Here is a 20,376-nt window from a genome sequence, read left to right as displayed (position 1 = left end):
CTGATAATTTTCCTTCCTTTAACGCAGCAGATGAATCCTGGAACTAGTGGGTTAAGTCCACCTACCAGCAGGTGGAGATAGAGATAAACAAACTAAAGGCAGTGATGTCAGACAGCCAGCTCCTTCCTCAATTAGTATGTCATTCGTAAGCATTTGCCAAGGCCAAAAATATGAAACCAATAACAACCAGAAACCATCCTCACTATGAAAAACAGAGAACAAAATAAGAACTTCAAAATAACTGCAACTTGATCCAGAAATCGGAATCCTTTCCGTGTTCCCATATCTGTCTGAACTCTGCAAAAGAGAACCTGGAAGGAAATAATTAACCACACTGCGCGGAAAATGAAAAAACCGTCAGCTGAACTAGGGAGGAATCCTGAATTCATCTGCTGCGTTTAAAGAAAGAAAATTATCAGGTAAGACATAATTTTACTTTCCTTGCCACTTGCAGCAGATGAATCCAGGAACTATTCCTTAAGTAGGGTGGGAAGCCGACGCTCCCCGCGCCATCACTCCTGCCCCAAAACTCGCATCCTCCCGAGCAGACACGTCTAGCCTGTAATGCTTCGCAAAACTATGATGGGACACCCAAGTAGCCGCCTGACAAATCTCTTCCAGAGATAAGGCCGATGCCTCCGCCCAAGAAGCCGCCTGTGCCCGAGTACAATGCGCCTTCAGGGCCACTGGAGACGCCCGCCCTTGTAGCAGATACGCTGCTCCAATGGCTTCCCTAATCCAGCGAGCAATGGAAGCCTTAGCAGCCGCCTCACCTCTTTTCGATCCCGACAAGAGCACAAAGAAATGATCCAAGCGTTGAAACTCATTAGAGATCTGCAAGTACCGAAACAAGGCTTTCCGCACGTCCAGGAGGCAAACTCCCCCAGATAATCCTCTCTTTGAAAAGACAGAAGATAAACCGCATGATTGACATGGAAAGCCGAAACCACTTTAGGCAGAAACGACGGCACCGTCTGGATCGACACCCCTGCTTCAGAAAACTGCAAAAAAGGATCTCTGGAAGACAAAGTCTGAACTTCAGAAATCCTCCTAGCCGAAGCAATGGCCACCAAAAAAACACTGTCTTAAGTGTTAGATCCTTCTCAGAAACCTTATTCAACGGCTCAAATGGTGGGGCCTGGAGGGCTCGCAGTACCACATTCAAATGCAACGCCAGGCACGGCTGCCGCAGAGGAGGCCGAAGCCGAAGAGCCCCACGTAGGAAATGGACCACATCAGAGTGCGCTGCTAAAGAGGAACCATCCAGTTTGCCCCTAAAACAAGCTAGAGCGGCCACCTGCACTCGAAGGGAATTAGATGCCAATTCTTTTTGAAGACCATCCTGAACGAACTTCAGAATAACCGGAATGTCCGCCCAAAAAGGCAATTCAGCACGCAAAGCACACCATGCCGAGAAAGCTTTCCACACTCGCACGTACGCTACTGAAGTAGACTGCTTCCGTGACCCCAAAAGAGTGGCAATGACTGGTCCTGAAAATCCCTTCTTCCTCAGCTGCCGCCTCTCAATAGCCAGGCCGTAAGACCAAAGCGGGAGGGATTTTCCATCTTAACTGGCCCTTGATGCAGCAGATCGGGAGTCACCGGAAATCGCAATGGTTGCTCTGAGAGTGCTCGGAAGAGATCTGCATACCACGGCCGTCAGGGCCAGTCTGGGGCCACTAGAACGACCAGCCCCCGATGCCGCCCTATGCAGCAAAGAACTCTCCCTATCAAAGGCCACAGAGGAAAAACATACAGTAGCTGTTGTTCCAGCCATGGCTGGAGAAGAGCGTCCAATCCTGCGGACCCTGGCTGCCATTTGCGGTTGAAGAACTGGGGAACTTTGGCATTGCAAGCCATGGCCATGAGATCCATTACTGGTCTTCCCCAACGTTGACAGATCAGCCGAAAAGCCGAGTCCGACAGTGTCCATTCCACTGCGTCCAAACGAGGCCGGCTGAAAAAATCCGCTTGAACATTGTCTTGGCCCACAATGTGCGCTGCCGACAGACTCTGAACATGCGCTTCCGCCCATACTAGAAGACGAGATGTGTCATGTCTGTGGTCGTGACCACCCTCAGACTTACCTTATTTCTGGGGGTCAGCATCTGTGCTGGCTTCTGTTTGTTTCTGTGTTAGTTTTGTCTCTGTCTCTGTGTGCTGATTACTTCACTAGACCTCACCTGTGTGGGCTATGCCTCTCTGGGGAGCCAGCATCTAAGACGGCTCCCGCCTGTTCTGTTCCAGCTTCCAAGATGGCTCCTGTCTGTCCTTCCTGTGTATTGTAATATCTGTAATCCCGGTAGCAAACCTTCAGGGGTGGTAGGCTCCCTTCAGCAGACCCCAAACAAAGTCCTTCCAGACAACACAGCTTTTAGTTCCAAACAGTTTATTTCCCCTCCTCCACAAAATCTCAGTTCAAGGGGTTAAAGTCCCATTCAGTTTCCAAAATAAAGCAACAAGAAAAAAACTTCCCTTTAAATCCAAGTTCTCCCCCCCAGTTCAACAGCCTGGGTTTCAGTTTTAAAAGTTTTTCCACTTGGGTGGTTGCAGAATGGCAGTACACCGCCCACAACACAGCTAATTGACTCCTGTGACCACCCACTGCCTTCAGTCCCTGCAACTCTGCCCTAAAGTACAATTACAGTCCATGTCAACTGGCTCCTCCAAACCTCTCTCGCCTCTCCTTCCTCCAAGCACTCCATTAACTCTCCTTCTCTGCTAGGCTGTTGGTTAGAGACCTCCTCCCCCTCCCAGGTGGAAGGAATCTTGTACTGATTTCTAACCCAAGGGTATTGAGCTTTGTCATCCTTGCTCCCCCTTCTGGCCCTCGCCTGCCATAGCAGCTGCTCTTTCCAGTCCTTTTCCCCCTCCCTTCCACGTGGGGGCCATACTGAGTTTTTGGACCTACCACCTCAATCCCTTCTCTTAGGGCCTTGTGGGGAATGTAGTCTGGCCCCATACCTCCTCCTGAGCTGCTTAGACCCTCCAACCTCCTTACAGTATTCACTTCCTATGTGCTTCAAGCCTCTCTGTGGTGTCAGTGTGTTTCCTGCTTCTGTCCTGCTGTAGGTGACATCATCTGTGAGGGCCTTCATAAGGAAGTGCTGTACTGGCATTCAGGGCCTTTGCATTGTGTTATGCCAAAAGGTCGTCAGGTTAGTGAGTGCACTGCTGCGCTGCTACTTAGCCTTTCTCTGGGGCTCTTGCCCATCTGCTATTTGTGTCTGTGGACTGCTAGTCCTTCTGTGTGGGCTCTGCCCTTCTGCTTTGTGTCTGTGGACTGTTAGTCCTTTTCTTGCCTTGCTCTGTGTTTGGAGTCTGAAACTTCAGCCAGTTTCTCTCTGTCTGTGTTTGGAGCCTGAAGCTTCAGCCCTAGACTCTGTTAGCTTCTGGTTTATTCCTCTGTCTGCTGCCAGCCCTAAGACTCTGTTAGCTCCTGGTTTTTCTCTCTGTTTGCAGCCTGCCCTAAGACATAGCTAGTTTCCTGGTTTGTTCTATTGCCTGCCACCTGCCCAAGACTCTGCTAGTATCTTGGTTTATTCTCCTGTCTGCTGCCCAGCTTATGTGTTGCCCTGAACCCTGTTGCTACCTAACTAGTGGGTATATCCTGCGTGTATGTCCTGAATCCTGCTTCTGCCTAGCTAGTGTGTATATCTTGAGTCCTGCATATCCTGTGTGTATATCCTGAATCCTGCTTCTGCCTAGCTAGTGTGTATATCCTGAGTCCTGCATTTCCTGAGTGTATATCCTGAACCTCGCCCCTGCCAAGCTTGCATGTCTATCCTGAACCCCGTATATCCTGAACCCCTTTCTACCAAGCTTGTATGTATATCCTAGCCCCTGTATCCGTCTAGCCTTGGTGTACGCCCTGTCTGTTTGGTCTGTCTTGTGTTTCTTGCTAGTGGCTGCGTAGCAGCTTTCAGTCCTAGTCCAGTTTAGTTCTGTGCCAAGCCTTCCTCGTGTATCCTGGACCCAGGGTGGGTCCTCTGGGTCTTCAGTTCCTGCCCTGTCCTGCAAGTCCTGTCGGCCGCCTGCACTCCGGAGCTCAACTCCAGAGAAACGGTGGTCAAGCGCAGGTGAAGCTGTTCCTGTTCTGCCTGTTCTAGTTTCCTGCCTCTGTTACTACTCCAGTCCCGAGTTCCAGTCCTGCTCTTCCTTGTGTCCAGTTCGAGGGTGGTCTTGCCTGCCTCTGCCGCTCCTCAGCAGTGGTCCAAGGGCTCACGAATTCTGGTCCTGCCTCGAGGACCCGACAAGATGCTTCCATTGCCAAGGGAAGACTGCGAGTGCCCCCCTGCCGATTGATGTAGGCCACCGTCGTGATGTTATCCAAGAATACACAAACCACCTGCCCCTGCATAAGGTCTTGAAAACTCCGCAGCACATTCACGACTGCTCGCAACTCCAGATGATTTATCGGCCAAGTTGCTTCGAGAGGGGTCCACAATCCCTGGGCTACTCGATGAAGACAATTGGCTCCCCAGCCCGCAAGGCTGGCATCTGTCATGACTACCACCCAATTGGGAGACACCAGAGAAACACCCTTCTGCAAATTGGCTGACTGGAGCCACCAAGCGAGACTGTCCCTGGCCCAGCTCGACCAAGGAAGGTGTCGTTGATAATCCAGCGACGTCAGCGACCATCTGCTCAAAAGGAAATTCTGAAGACACCACATGTTGAGCCCTTGCCCATGGAATGACCTCGAAGGTCGCCGTCATGGAACCGAGGAGCTGAACATAGTCCCACACTCGGGGAGCTCGACGACTCAATAAGGTCAGTATCTGAGAAAACAATTTGATCCTTCGCCCCTCGTGGAAAAACACCTTCCTCCGCTTCGTATCGAATTGCACTCCAAGATACTCCAGACTCTGAGTAGGAACCAGATGACTCTTGTCCATATTGACCACCCAACCTAAGGATTGCAACACTGCAATCACTCGGTCGGTGACCACTCAAGTCTCCTCTACTGTCGTCGCCTGAATCAGCCAGTCGTCGAGATATTGATGCACTTGAATCCCCTCCTTCTGCAGGAACACTGCCACCACCACCATGGCCTTGGAAAAAGTGCATGGGCAGTGGCCATTCCGAAAGGAAGGGCCAGAAACTGGAAGTGCTGACCCAGCACCGCAAATCTGAGAAATCTCTGATGGGGCTGCCAAATGGGAATGTGCAGGTAAGCTTCCCTCAAATCGAGAGCCGTCAAAAACTTGCCTGGTTGAACAGCAATAACTGCCCTTAATGTCTCCATGCGGAAGTGACGAACCCACAAAAACTGGTTTACTTTTCTGAGATCAAGAATAGGCCGAAAAGCCCCTCCCTTCTTTGGAACCACAAAGAAGATGGAGTACCGACCTGTGCGCCTTTCGAGAGGAGGAACAGGCACGATACCCCCTATCCTTAGCTGGTCTCGCAAACACTGCAGAACCGCTGTCCTCTTGGCCCGTGATACACAGCAGGACTCTAGAAAAAAGTCTGTGACGGGAGAGAAGAATTCTAGCTTGTAACCTTCTCACACCACATCAAGGACCCACTGGTCCGAAGTAATTCTGGCCCACTGAAAAAACAGAGAAAGCCGACCACCGATCTGCTCTCCTCCCAAATGGACCTGTGCCCCATCATTAGGAGGCCCAAGAAGGAGACACCTGACGAGAGGAGGGTCCAGCCGGATGCTTCTCGTTACGAAAGGAAGAACGCTGCCCAAAACGAGGACGCTGAAAGGCTGCGTTGGACTGCCCCGGGCGATACCGTCGCGTCTCTCTGAAACGTGACCTCGAGGCTCCCTGCCTGGAAGTAGACTTGGGTCTATCCTCCGGAAGACGCTGAGATTTGGAATCCCCCAAATCTTTAACAATCTTTTCTAGTTCTTCCCCAAAAAGCAATTTCCCTCAGAAAGGCAATTTAATGAGCTGTTGCTTAGAGGCCATATCTGTGGCCCAATGACGGAGCCACAGAAGACGCCGAGAGGAAACGGTCAAAGCCATGAGTTTGGCCGAAGCACGGATCAAATCATACAAGGCATCCACCAAGTACGCCAGCCCAATATCCATCAGCGACATCTGAGGAGTTCCCGGCATATTAGACTCCAAAATCGAATCCATGACAGAATGTAGCCAACTGAGACAAGTTCTAGCCGCATAAGAACTACAAACAGAAGCTTGAAGTGTCAAAGCAGCCACCTCAAAGGCACGTTTTAAAGAGGCCTCTAGCCGTCTGTCTTGCATATCCTTAAGTGCCACACCACCTTCCCCTGGAAGAGTAGTCTTCTTAGTGACCGCCGTCACCAGGGCATCCACCCTAGGTAGAGCAAACTGCTCTAAACAGTCCGCTGAAACCAGATACAGCCTGACCATAGCCCTGGCTACTTTCAGCCCCCCATCCGGATCCGCCCACTGGGCTGAAATCAACTCTTCAATAGCTTCATGTACCAAAAAGGCCTTAGAAGGTTGTCTGGTACTAGCCATCTTGGGGTTGACCGCCTGAGAAGCTACAACCTCAGGATCCTCTATATTCAGGGCTTCCAGCACCTGAGATAAAGGAAGACAACTCCTCCTTATGGAAAATCCTCACGGCGGAAGAGTCCTCCGGTTGGTCAGTGAGGACACCGTCCTCCACATCCTCTACCCCCGTCTGCTCCGAGAGAGCCACCACGGAGGAAGCTGCAGGTGACTGTATGCAGGAACCCTCCTCAGACCCCAAAGAAAGCCTAGGCTTTAAGGGAGAAGAAATCCTCTGGGGAAAAACCCCAAGTCTCTTGGTTACCCCCCAGACCCCCTGAGAGAATCAAAGGCCGAAGCTGGCGCAGCCACGTGAGGGGGGGGGGGGGCAAGGCCCTTTTCAACAAAAACGATGGAGTAGCAAAATAAACTCTGGCGAAAACCCCTCCCCCGCAACGGAGGTCGCAGCCATGGCACCTGCACCACCGCCCACAGTGCCTGACGGCCCCCCCCAACTCCCCTACCAACAGAGAAGAAGCTTTGCCCAAAACCGCTACTGGAGCCGACTCCACGGCCAATCGCAAAATGGCGCGAGAATTGCCAGGCTCCGGGCCGGGAAAGCACGCTCTGGGGGTGGGGGGGGCACCGCTCCATCGAGTCCCGCAAAATCAGCGCACCCCGCACTGCAAAGGCCCACTACCGAATGCCGTTTCCCGCATCAGGAACAGCATTTTACCACCTCCGCTGCCACTGCCTGTCCCTGAACAGGAACCCAGCAGGACTTACCCCGGACCGGGAAAGTGAGACGAAGGAAAAAAACTCTCCGACTCCACTTCGAGGCAGGCTCAGACAAGCAGGCAACAGAAAACAGGACTTGGACAGCAGTAACACAAATCTGCTCTCAGCAAAAACACACTTTCCTGTGCTTCTCTGTTTCTCTTTTAAATAAATTCTATGGTTCTCTCTTTTTTCTTTTAGTGAGGTATGGTTCTCTCTTTTTTCTTTTAGTGAGGAGGCAGAAACAAACAGGGAAGGAAAGGAACTGCAAAAGCCTGTTCAGAGGGAATTTGAGGTGCAGCAGGGACCCAGCAACTGCATATGCTGCCAAAGGGGACACCACCAGTCCGCCACCCCCGCCCGGCTCAAACTGGCCACCGGCCCAGGAGCACCCTCAGAGGCCTTAGGCCCAGGAGCTGGAGAGAAAGCCGTCCACCACCTGCTGAGATAGAGACATACTGACTGAGGAAGGAGCTGGCCGTCTGGCATCACTGCCTTTAGTTTGTTTATCTCTATCTCCACCTGCTGGTAGGTGGACTTAACCCACTAGTTCCTGGATTCATCTGCTGCAAGTCACAAGGAAATATTGCTTTTGGTATCTGATGTTTTTCATGTTGTTGTGCTTTGCTGAAAGACTGAGAATGTAACTTGTGTGTTGTTGAAATTAATAAACATGATTTAAAAAAAAATTGTGAGTCACCCTTAGATCCCTGAAGGGATTGCTTCACCAGTCTACTGATTATTGGTAATTTTCCTGGCCCCGTTTTCACACTCCATCATCTGAAAGGTTCCTGCTGAGGAAATCCTGCCCATCACCCCTGCTCGACCAGTATTCTACATGGACAAGGATTCTAGGACCTTAACTACCAACAGTTGTTCTAACAAGATGGAACCTGCAGGCCAGAATCCTTAGAACCTGACCAGGGAGAAATGCAATCCAAGGACTGCTGCCTAGGAAACAAAAGAATCCTGCTGCACCAGTTCAGTACACACTAGAGATAGAGACTACTAGCAACTGCCTTGTCTGCACCATTCCTTTAGAACGGTGATGTTACTGAAACGTTGTAGTCCTCTATCTCTTGGCAAGACTGCATAAACCCATGCGTTTGGAATGATCTAGCAGGATCACACATTCAAGTGAACAAAAAATCATTACCACAATACTTTTCTTGTCTGCTAAAAAGTTATAAGTTCATAATATAGAGGAGCAGTCCTCATTTGCTTAACCTGCTACTTAAAGATAACTCCTTGCATCTCAGATGGAAGTCAGAAAAGAAACCTTGTTTGGTGGGGGGGGGGGGGGGGGGGGGGGGGAGGGGGGGAGGATCCCTAATGAGCACCAATGGAAGGAGGAAAGAGAGACCTCACAGAAGAGGTATCCCTGATAAGAGTCAGATGAAAAGTCAGGAAACACGTCTCTCATGCAAGGGACCCTGATGAGAACTGGATGGGAGGAAATCAGGGGGGAATCCCTCATGAGAGCCAAATGGGAAAGTCAGGAGAGAGGTCTTGTAGGACGATCCCTGATAAAGTCTAGATGGAAGTAAGGAAGAAGGGAGTCTTCTAGAAGACAAATATATATATTTTTTTTTAAGCATACAAATAATGTAAACACTTGTGTTACTTTATCCTGTTGGCTCAGGCTGATGTAGCAGGCATCTTGTATTTGATGATGGAAAAAGAACAAATGGGATTGGTAGCACATTACTACTATAAACTACTATAAATCACTTCTATAGCGCTAACAGTCGTACGCAGCGCTTTACAATTGAACATGAAGAAGACAGTCCCTGCTCATATTACTGCCTGGCTCCAAGAAAACTCACCAAGGCACTCTTCTAAGGACTTCTGCAGCACAGACTGGAAGAGCTCCTGATACTGTGAGTCAGTGATGTAACATTTTTCCTGTAAAGGAAACAGATGCACTGGTGAGAGACACATGGCCTGGCGAAAAACAGCTGTGTTGGAGTATAAAGACCCAAACACATTCCTTCCTGTACAGTCATCCCCTCTAGTTCTGTAAAACACAGCAACTCTTAAAGCTGAATACTTACTGCACTATGCCCAAACTAGTTAAAAATGATTACAAACAAAAGTCTTCAATATACTTATGTCAACGCAAAGAACCCAGGATAAAATTCCATGGGACAACGATAAAAAGTTGTTTTATTCAAGTTTCCAAAACACCATCAGAACCAAACCTGATGCAGCTAAAAATCTCTCTCCTTGGTCAGTATCCTGAGACAAGATAAAACCAAGAGTAAAATAAGCACCTAATAACTTCAGAACAGGCAATAATTTACATGCTGATTTTTTTTGTAAGTTTGAGGGTAATAGTTAGCCCATGGTGGTAAGCAGATTGTAAGCTGCTCAGAGCCATGGGCTGAACTAACTCCAGATATTCAATGCGAGGGCACATGCAGTTCTTGGCACTGAACACGCAGACATGTGCACTGACGTGGCAGTTAACCGGGCACCAGCAAATATTTAGACCAGTGGCCTGTTAACTTGGCCTATAAAATTAAGACAGCCTTTTTGCTGTCCTAACTATATGCACTCAAGGAGCAGATCACATGAAGAAATTCTGTAAAATATTTATTCACCACAACATTCAGGGCCCTGTTTACTAAACCGTACTATAGGTGAGCTAGTATTTTTAGTGCGCTAACAATTAGCACACACTAATGCTAGAGACACCCATAGGAATATATGGGTGTCTCTAGCATTTAGCGCATGATAAAAATGCTAGCTTACCTTAGTAAACAGGTCCTCAATAAATACCTATTAGATATTTATTGACTGTTGTGGTGAATAAATAATTTTACAGACTTTCTTTGTGTGATCTGTTCTGTGTTTGAATCATTAGACATAGGAAAATGTGGGAGGAAGGTTCTGGAAGCCAAATTTAGGTTCTTAGGTAGAAAGCAGAAATCTAGATTCTCCAGGGTAGCATTTTCAGAAATTTTCCCCATTCTACGCGCTGAACTCAAGAGACAGGCAGAGCTCCACAGTCTCAATCAGTGGTTCAGACAATGGTGCAGGTATGAGGGATTTAGATTTGTTAGGAACTGGGCAACTTTCTGGGAAAGGGGGAGCTTGTTCCGAAAGGATGGGCTCCACCTTAACCGGGATAGAATCAGGCTGCTGTCTCTAACATTTAAAAAGGAGATAAAGCAGCTTTTAAACTAAAATGGGGGGAGGGGGGAGCCGACAGTCACCCAGGAGTGCATAGTTCGGTGTGGAGTATCCTTGAAGGATACTACTGAAGCAGGATTTTTAGGTGACTCCAATAGAGAGGTTTCAGTAATGGTAAAGAAATCCAGGAGTGTTTAATGGGAGAGCACAGTAAATATGTGAATTACCCCATCAAAGAAGCTTGTAGATGCAAGTTAAAAACACAATTTGAAGTGTCTATATACAAATGCTAGAAGCCTAAAATATAAGATGGGAGAGTTGGAGTACATAGCACTAAATGAAGAGGTAGCTATAATAGGCATATCAGCCTTGGGCAAAGGAGGACAATCAATGGGACATTGTGTAATCAGGGTACAAATTATATCAACTTAGTGGATCAAATTGGAGGGGTGGTTGCGCTGTTAAACAGGGAATTGAGTCAAACAAAATAAACATTCTACATGAAACAGGTAACAGCATGGAATCCTAGTGGATAGAAATTCCATGTGTGAAGGGAAAGAGTATTCTTGTAGGGATGTACTACCATCCACCAGGACAGAATGATGACAAATGAAGGTAAAATTATGTATAATCATACCTGATAATTTTCTTTCCATTAATCATAGCTGATCAATCCATAGACTGGTGGGTTGTGTCCATCTACCAGCAGGTGGAGATAGAGAGCAAACTTTTGCCTCCCTATATGTGGTCATGTGCTGCCGGAAACTCCTCAGTATGTCGATATCAAAGCTCCATCCGCAGGACTCAGCACTTAGAGAATTACACCCACGAAGGGACACTCTGCCCAGCTCACCACCGCCGAAACGGGGGAGGGGAATTAACCCAGCTCATCCCCACACAAGTGGGGGAGGGGAATCCGTCCAGCTCATCCCCGCGGAGCGGGGGAGGGACACCACACCCGCCGATGCGGGGGGATCTGGCTTATCCTGCAACCGCAAGAGGAGCTGACTGACCCTAACACCGCCGAAGCGGGAAGGGTACAAAGCTGCCCTACAGCCGCACGAAGCGGGAGGGAGTGCCGGCAGAATTTATGTCTCAATCCAGCCCCGTAAAACGGAGGGGAGAGGAATGCAGCAGCTCACTGTAACACAAACTCGTCTCAACTCTTGAAGAATCCAAGTGAAAAAACTTGAACACGAAGTCTTTCTGAAGAAACTGAAGACTAAACTTGAACCTGAAATGCAACCAGAATAAAAACAGTACAGATATCTGGGAGGGGCTATGGATTGATCAGCTATGATTAATGGAAAGAAAATTATCAGGTATGATTATACATAATTTTACCTTCCATATCATCAAGCTGATCAATCCATAGACTGGTGGGATGTACCGAAGCAGTACTCACCCAGGGCGGGACATTGAAATCCCTGACCTCAACACTGAAGCTCCAAACCGGGCCTCCGCCCGTGCAGCCACAGTCAAACGGTAATGCTTGGAGAATGTATGAGCCGAAGCCCAAGTTGCCGCCTTGCATATCTCTTCCAAGGAGACGGACCCGGCCTCTGCCATCGAGGTCGCCTGAGCTCTCGTGGAGTGAGCCTTCAGCTGGATAGGCGGCACCTTCCCTGCGGCCACATAAGCCGCTGCAATGGCTTCCTTGACCCATCTTGCCACTGTAGGCTTAGCAGCCTGCAGACCCTTACGAGGACCTGTAAACAGGACAAACAGATGATCCGATTTCCGGAAATCATTGGTCACTTCCAAGTATCTGATGATGACTCGTCTCACATCCAGATATTTAAGAGCAGAGTACTCCTCTGGGTAGTCCTCCCTCCGAAAGGAAGGGAGACAGGGCTGCTGATTCACATGGAAGCGAGAAACAATCTTGGGCAGGAAGGAAGGCACTGTGCGAATAGTCACTCCTGCTCAGTGAACTGCAGAAAAGGCTCTCGACATGAGAGCGCCTGGAGCTCGGAAACTCTTCTGGCTGAAGTGATAGCCACCAAAAAGACTGCTTTCAACGTCAGGTCTTTCAGAGATGCCCTCGACAAGGGTTCAAAAGGCGGCTTCTGCAAGGCTCTTAACACCAGGTTGAGATTCCACGCAGGCACCACTGAGTGCAGAGGAGGGCGCAGGTGATTAACTCCCTTGAGAAAGCGCACCACATCTGGCTGCGAAGCCAGGGAAGCACCCTTCAGGCGGCCCCTGAAGCACGCCAGAGCCGCTACCTGGACTTTAAGGGAACTGAGCGACAGGCCTTTCTCCAGACCTTCTTGCAGGAACGCCAACACTGAAGAAATTGGAGCAGTGAAGGGAGAAAGTGAGCCTGCTTCACACCACGCTGCAAAGATACGCCAAACCCTGGCGTAAGCAGTAGAAGTAGAGCGCTTCCTCGCTCTTAGCATAGTGGCAATGACCTTGTCTGAGAAGCCCTTCTTCCTCAGACGCTGCCGCTCAATAGCCAGGCCGTAAGACCAAAGGGGGAGGGATCCTCCATCACCACGGGACCCTGATGTAACAGGCCCTGCTCCACTGAGAGCCGCAGAGGATCGTCGACTGAGAGCCTGATCAAGTCCGCATACCAGGGACGTCTGGGCCAATCCGGACCCACCAGGATTACCCTGCCGGGATGCTTTGCCACCCGGTCTAGCACCCTGCCCAACATGGGCCAGGGCGGGAACACATAGAGAAGCTCTTGTGTCGGCCACTGTTGGAGAAGAGCATCTACTCCCAGGGATCGAGGGTCCCGTCCTCTGCTGAAAAAGCGCGGCACTTGGCAATTGGCCGATGACGCCAACAGATCTAGGCTCGGCTGGCCCCAGTGCTTCGTGATGTCCAAGAACGCCTGAGCAGATAGTTGCCACTCTCCGGGCTCCAAGGTATGGCGACTGAGAAAGTCCGCCTTGACATTCATGACTCCGGCAATGTGGGCCGCTGAAAGCTGCTCCAGGTTCGCTTCCGCCCACTGGCATAGACTCATAGCCTCCTTGGCTAGAGGGGCGCTCTTGGTACCTCCCTGGCGGTTGATATAAGCCACAGCCGTGGCATTGTCCGACAGGACCCGTACAGGCTTCGACACCAGTACCGGGATGAACTCCAAAAACACCAACCGAATGGCTCTGAGTTCCAGGAGGTTGATAGACCACTTGCCTCTGCAGGAGACCAGAGCCCCTGCGCTGTCCTTCCCAAGCATTGGGCTCCCCAGCCCATCAAAGAGGCGTCTGTCGTGACGACAATCCACTCCGGGGTCACCAGAGGCATTCCTGCAGACAACTTGACTGTCTGCGTCCACCAGCTCAGCGCCTTGCGCACTGCTGGGTCCAAGGGAAGGCGCACAGCATAATCCTCCGACATCGGAGTCCAGCGCAACAGCAGAGATAGCTGTAGTGGTCTCATATGAGCCCTGGCTCAGGGCACTACTTCCATCGTGGCCGTCATAGAGCCCAACAGCTGCACGTAGTCCGAAGCCCGAATAGGAGAGGCTACTAGGAACTAGTCCACCTGAGCCTGAAGCTTGACAATCCGATTGTCTGGCAGGAACACTCTGCCCACTTGGGTGTCGAATCGAACTCCCAGATACTCCAGGGACTGAGTCGGGCGCAGCTGGCTCTTCTTCCAGTTGATGATCCATCCCAGGGAGCTCAAAAGAGCAACTACCCGGTCCATAGCTTTGCCGCACTCTGCATAAGAGGGGGCTCGGATCAACCAGTCGTCCAGATAAGGATGGACTTGTACTCCTTCCTTTAGCAGGAAGGCCGCTATGACCCCCATTACTTTGGAAAAGGTCCGCGGAGCAGTAGCCAACCCGAAAGGGAGGGCTCTGAACTGGAAGTGTCGTCTCAGGACTGTAAAACGCAGAAAGCGTTGGAGAGGAGGCCAGATGGGAATATGCAGGTACGCTTCCTAGATGCCCAAGGAAGCCAAGAACTCTCCTGCCTTCACTGCCGCTATAACAGAGCGGAGAGTCTCCACTTTCAAGGCCCGATTGACCCCTTTGAGGTCGAGGATAGGCCGGACAGAATCTCCTTTCTTTGGTACCACAAAGTAAATGGAGTAACGTCCCTTGCCAATCTGATTTTTTGGCACCGGAACGACCGCACCCAGGCGGATCAGGTTGTCCAAGGTCTGCTGCACTGCCACAGCTTTGACCGGAGACTTGCAGGGAGAGAGTACAAACCCGTCTCTTAAGGGTCGGCAGAACTCTAGCTTGCAGCCGTCTCTGATGACTTCCAGCACCCAAGCTTGTGAAGTTACTGTGGTCCGCTCACCCAGAAACAAGGACAGCCGTCCTCCAATCTGCACTGGGGCGTGGACCAAGGCCCCGTCACTGGGTACGAGACCCTGGGGGAGGACCGGAGGGAGCACCTCCGGGACGGCGGTCTCTGCGAAATGAATGCTGCTTGGGGGAGAAAAACCTCTTGAAGGAAGAGGGGGCAGAGGAGCCCGACCTGCCCGGGCGGTACCGACGGGCTTCCTGAAACCGTCCTCTGGAGGTACCGGGACGAGTACTAGCCCGAGCCCTGACCTCTGGTAACTTCTGCCCTTAGACGTGCCGAGATCGGTCACGATTTTGTCCAGCTCGACCCCAAAGAGCAGCTTGCCTTTAAAAGGCAATCTAGCCAGGCGGGATTTAGAGGCGTGGTCAGCAGACCAATGTTTCAGCCAAAGCCACCGCCGCGCAGAGACTGTCTGAGCAATGCCTTTAGCTGAGGCTCTCAAGACATCATACAGCAAGTCTGCCAAATAGGCTAGGCCCGATTCCAGGGCCGGCCAATCAACCCTCAAGGAATGATCCGAGGGGGAAGCCCGCTGCACCATAGTCAGGCACGCCCTGGCCACATAGGAACCGCAAACCGAGGCCTGCAAACTTAAAGCAGTTGCCTCAAAGGACGACCTTAAGGCCGCCTCCAATCTTCTGTCTTGGGCGTCCTTTAGGGCCGTGCCACCTTCCACCGGCAAAGCCGTTTTCTTAGTCACCGCAGTGATTAAAGAATCCACAGTAGGCCACAGATAGGCCTCACGTTCACTTTCAGGTAAAGGATAGAGGCGGGACATAGCCCTAGCCACCTTGAGGCTCGCTTTCGGGACATCCCATTGAGCCGAAATTAAGGTGTGCATGGCATCATGCACGTGGAAGGTTCTAGGCGGGCGCTTCGTCCCCAGCATAATGGCAGAGCCAACAGGGGCTGAGGGAGAGACGTCCTCCGGAGAGGAAATCTTCAAAATGCCCATGGCCTGCACTAACAGGTTGGGCAAATCCTCTGGGCTAAACGCGCTGCAGAGGGGTCATCCGCTCCATCCGAGCGGGGATCCGTCTCCTCCAAGGAATCCGCAAAGGACCGTTGGGAGACCTCAGACACGCTGCCCTCATCTACATCGGAGGAGACACAGTCCTCCAAGGCCTGGAAATCAACCCGAGGGCGTTTACCTCTGGGAACCTCAACCTCTTTATCAGAAGAGGGAGCAGGGGCAGCGTTGTGCATGAGGAAAGCCTGATGCAGCAGCAAAACAAACTCGGGGGAGAAACCCCCCAGACTGTGCACTTCCGCAGCCTGGGCAACAGCCCTAGACGCACCCTCAACCGGCGCTCGCAAGAGCGGGGGAGAAACATGCTGCGCATCCAAAATGGCGTCCGGCGCGACACTCCGCGAAGGAGCCGCGCGGGAAGAGCGGCGCTTACTTTAGCCGCTTTGTGCCCTCGCCCAAATTAAGGGCGTTCATGGCATTAATGTCTCCAACCTCAAGGGCGGCCCCGAAGAAGCCGTCCGAGCCGCGTGGCCGGCCAAGATGGCGGAGGCGAGGAGCGGGGGATGGGCGTTTATGGCGGGAAAAACCGCCACGCCGGAGGAAGGACCGGAACATTCATCGGTCACGAAACTGTCACCCAACAAGGGCGAATCAGGCTGTAAGACCCCCGCATCCCCTCTAGAAGCGCTCAAGCGATCCGGGGAGCGACCCTTTGCGCCCTCGCCCTCCGACGCCATATGCCACGAGGAGAAGAATCGGGGAACCCCCTGCCCGCTATAAAAAGGTAAAAATTACCTGCTTGCCGCTCCGAGCTGTAACGAACTGGTGTCCCAGTGAGTAGCTGCAATGAACGTTTAAATAAACGTCGAAATAAACGCCTTTAAGGACGTTTAAAATTTTTTTTTTTTTTTTTTTTTTTAAACGGAGCCAGCGGGGGGGGGGAGAAAAGGAGGGACCTGGCACCACCAGGTTTGCACTTGCTCAAAAGAGCCCTCAACCCCAGGCCTCAACAAAACCTAAGGATTAGGCTTGGAGGCCTAGCCAGAGCTGCTGCTGTGTGTGACCACCACCTGCTGAGATAGAGAACATACTGAGGAGTTTCCGGCAGCACATGACCACATATAGGGAGGCAAAAGTTTGCTCTCTATCTCCACCTGCTGGTAGATGGACACAACCCACCAGTCTATGGATTGATCAGCTTGATGATATGGAAGAAATGTTTACAGAAATTAGGAAAGCTGGCAAATTGGGCAACATTATAATAAAGCAAAGATACTTACCTGTAGCAGGTATTCTCTGAAGACAGCAGGCCTTATATTCTCACGTTGGTAACGCGACCCAAGTTGCCCACTCCACAGATTATATCAAGCTGACAAGAGATTTGTGGAGCTGAGTCATGCTCCACTGCTCATGCACGAGTGCCTTCCTGCCGCGAGAGCATGGCTCCCGCAGTACAATACTTTAGCATATGAAACAAAAACAGACAACTCCAAAGGGAGGCAGGAGGGTTTTTGCGAACATAAGGTCTGCTGTCCTCAAAGAATACCTGCTACAGGTTGTGGTGGGCCCCTTGGGCCAATGGCCCGCTCCATCTAATTTCCCCTGGCACAAGTATGAAGTCTCTTTTCTCAGTGCTCAACATACATTTTATTGAAGTGTCCCATAGTAAAACACATTCTTCTCATGAACCATTAAGTTAGCTCTGCAGTATCCTACCCAAGGCTTCCAACAATTCACCCACATGGGCCTCTTTCCCAACTCTACCTTCTGCTAACACAGTCCTGTAGCTTCTCACTACCTCAGCATTGCATTAATGTTCCAACAAAACACAGGCACAGCTTTATGGAGCACATTCACCCGGCAGTAGTCAGGTCTTAAAAGGTATGCCACATGGCTTTTTAAGGGTTTATACAGTCCAGCAGCATCTAGCACAAACATGTTTTAGCACTATTAATGTCCCCACACTATCTTTCCGATCTTTGCAAACAAAAATTAGAAACAGAAAAATATCCAGCTCTGAGGCTTTTCTATCTCTGCCACCAAAGCTGGGGTAGCGATCTCCCTTGCACTGTCCAACAGACACTGCTCATCCACAACTACCACAGGAGAAAAATAGTACATTGTGGCTAGCCCTAAGTGCTCCACCCCCAAAACAAATTATTTAGGGACTTATCTCAGTGCCTTTCAGGGTTAATATAAAAAGGGGAGTTTCCTCTTTACTTTGGCTCACCGGCCTCTGCTGGCTCCATGTGCTCATTTTCATTGTCCTGGCACAGCCCTTATTTTGGGGTCCCTTCTTATCCTGGGTTGAGTAGCCCGTCTACTCCTGGCTGGTCTTTCTCTTTTGTATGAGGGCTTCACTCTCTAGGGCTCATTCCTCCCTTCTCTAGGATGGGGCTCTTTTCCTATCTGTTGCTCAGATCAGCATGCTTTCAGCTGGCTGGAGATGGCCACGCCCCACCCTCTCACCCTCTTCAGTGAAGAACTTCAGTAAAGGTTCCCCCTGTGGGAACTAGCATATGTGCCTAGGACTCCCACTGGCTGACAAAATGGGTATCTTTCACCCATCTACCTTCTCCTGGTGGGGAATCTTATTCCTAAGGGCCATTCCATCAGATCACTGCTCTCTAGAAGAAGTCTTTGGAGGTGCAGGCTCCATTAAGGCAGCACCACTCCGGGTTTTGAGCTAGCGCTCTAATGCCTTCTGGGACGTGTAGTAAGCTTTTCCCCACTCTTGTGACAAGCCCTGGCTACTACCTTGTCACAAGGTAAATATCTTCTCTTTCTCAGAGGACAAGCAGGCCTATAATTCTCACAAGTGGGGAATCCCTAGCATCCAGGCTCACCGAAAACAACAACCATTGGCCAACTGGGCCTTGCAAAGGCGAGGACATAACACAGATCAACCTGAAACTATATACAAACTATGTGGCAGTTGTAATTAATTTGCATGTTCCCACCACCTATTCTGATCTCATACTCCCCCAGACTGCTCTTACACAGTCCAGGAATTAACGAACTCCATAATCAGAAAGACTCGCTGGGATATAAGAAGATAGTTTATTACAACCTCACCAAATGTAGTACAAGCAGTTCAGTCACTCATATGGTTGAGCAGCAGTTCAGGACACGTCTATCACCCACCTTCTCTTGTAGCCTTCCTTGTGTTCTAATACCCTTCTGACTCCCATTTTTATACTATTCCAACCCCATTCATTCCAATGGACCCCAGCTTTGTCATCAGGGTTCTTGGCCCTTATCAGTTGATCAAAATTACTTCACATATTCTCAAGCTCTAAGTATAAACAAGATAAGTTCAGAGCGCATCTTGTGAGTTGACTTTGCATGCTCCCCAAACTTTCCCTTAGCCCCCTCCTTTCGATGTTCTCACCCGGGGTGCAGCTGACCCAGTACTATCTCTACATAACCACAACAATCGTGCTCATGATGTCTTGTAGGTGCCAGTCTCAGGATTGTGGATAAGAGCAAATGCCCCCTCCCTTGCCAGCTCAGCACTTACTACAGTGAAATATAACTGTGTCAAAGGTGATCTCTGATTTTTACAAGCCTAGCTCTCTGGGAACTCATTTCAGCTTGAGCTGCAGTGAAATATATTTTGTATCAAAGATGATTTTTGGATTTCAAGAGGCCTAGCTCTTAGCCTGGGCCATTGGTCTGTATTTTACTGAGAGCAAGGGCTAGCATATTTCTTCACAATGCAGCCGGGAACAGAACAAAATGGGCCTAGGAGGGTGGAATTACATTCCAGACCCCAAACAGATTCTGCAATACTGTCTGTCCAAACCGACTTTCGCAATGGGTAACCTGCTCAAGGCAGAAGTGAGATGTGAATGTGTGGACTGAAGACAACGTTGCAGCCTTGCATATTTCTTCAATGGAGGCTGGTCGACCGCAAGTGGGCTACCAATGCAGCTCAATAGACTTAGAAGATACGTCCATTGAGCAGTTCTCATGTGAAGACGTGTCATGGAAGTCACATAAACTGTGGATGCCATGTAGCTCAATAATCTCATCATCTTCCAAGCCCTAACCTGCTGATAGGTTCGAACCTGAGAAGCCAGTGCGGCTACACTGTCCGCTCTCAGTCCTGAAAGGAAGGCTCAAATTTTCTGTGTATTGAGCAGGGCTCTAATGAATTCCAATTGCTGGACAAGGTGCAGATAGGACTTGGGGTAGTTTAAAATGAACCCTAATTTTCTCAAGCACCTGAATACTTCTCCAAATGGATCCTGAACACCGGCCTTTGACGTGGTCTTCACCAGATAAGGGAACACATGGACTCCTAGTCTACGTAACGATGCTGCGACTACCACTAGACATTTGGTAAAACCCCTGGGAGCCGACGTGAGGCCACAAGGCAACACGTGGTACTGAAAGTGCTGTATTCCCAGCTGAAATTGCAGATACTTCCTGTGAGCTAGAAGTATGGGATTGTGTGTATAAGCATCCTTCAAGTCCAGAAAGCATACTACTACTACTACTACTATTAAACATTTCTACAGCGCTACTAGACTTATGCAGCACTGTACAAATCAACATGAAAAAGACAGTCCCTGCTCAACAAAGCTTACAATCTAAATTGGACAGACGAACAGACAGCTAGGGGTGGGGAAATTGCAGTGGTAGGGGGTGATAAGTGAGGGTGTTGAGTAAGAAAGTCATGGTTAGGAGTCGAAAGCAGTAGCAAAGAAGTGGGCTTTAAGCCTAGACTTGAAGATAGCCAGAGACTGAGCCTGACGTACTGGCTCAGGGAGTCTATTCC

The 20,376-nt window shown here is 50.1% G+C and overlaps 1 protein-coding gene across 1 annotated transcript in view; it reads right to left on the bottom strand.

Annotated features, from left to right (window-relative positions):
• Window positions 1-20,376, bottom strand: part of ZCWPW1 (zinc finger CW-type and PWWP domain containing 1) — a 230,803-nt gene that overhangs the window by 183,509 nt on the left and 26,918 nt on the right. Inside the window, exon 4 of the mRNA XM_030188050.1 lies at window positions 9,038-9,116. Within this exon, the coding sequence (XP_030043910.1) occupies window positions 9,038-9,116 (79 nt within the window). The remainder of the gene's footprint in view (window positions 1-9,037; window positions 9,117-20,376) is intronic.

This window comes from Microcaecilia unicolor, chromosome 14 (genome assembly GCF_901765095.1).
Source record: "Microcaecilia unicolor chromosome 14, aMicUni1.1, whole genome shotgun sequence".
Classification (NCBI taxonomy): Eukaryota; Metazoa; Chordata; class Amphibia; order Gymnophiona; family Siphonopidae; genus Microcaecilia; species Microcaecilia unicolor.
This window is presented reverse-complemented; position numbering and strand designations above follow the sequence as displayed.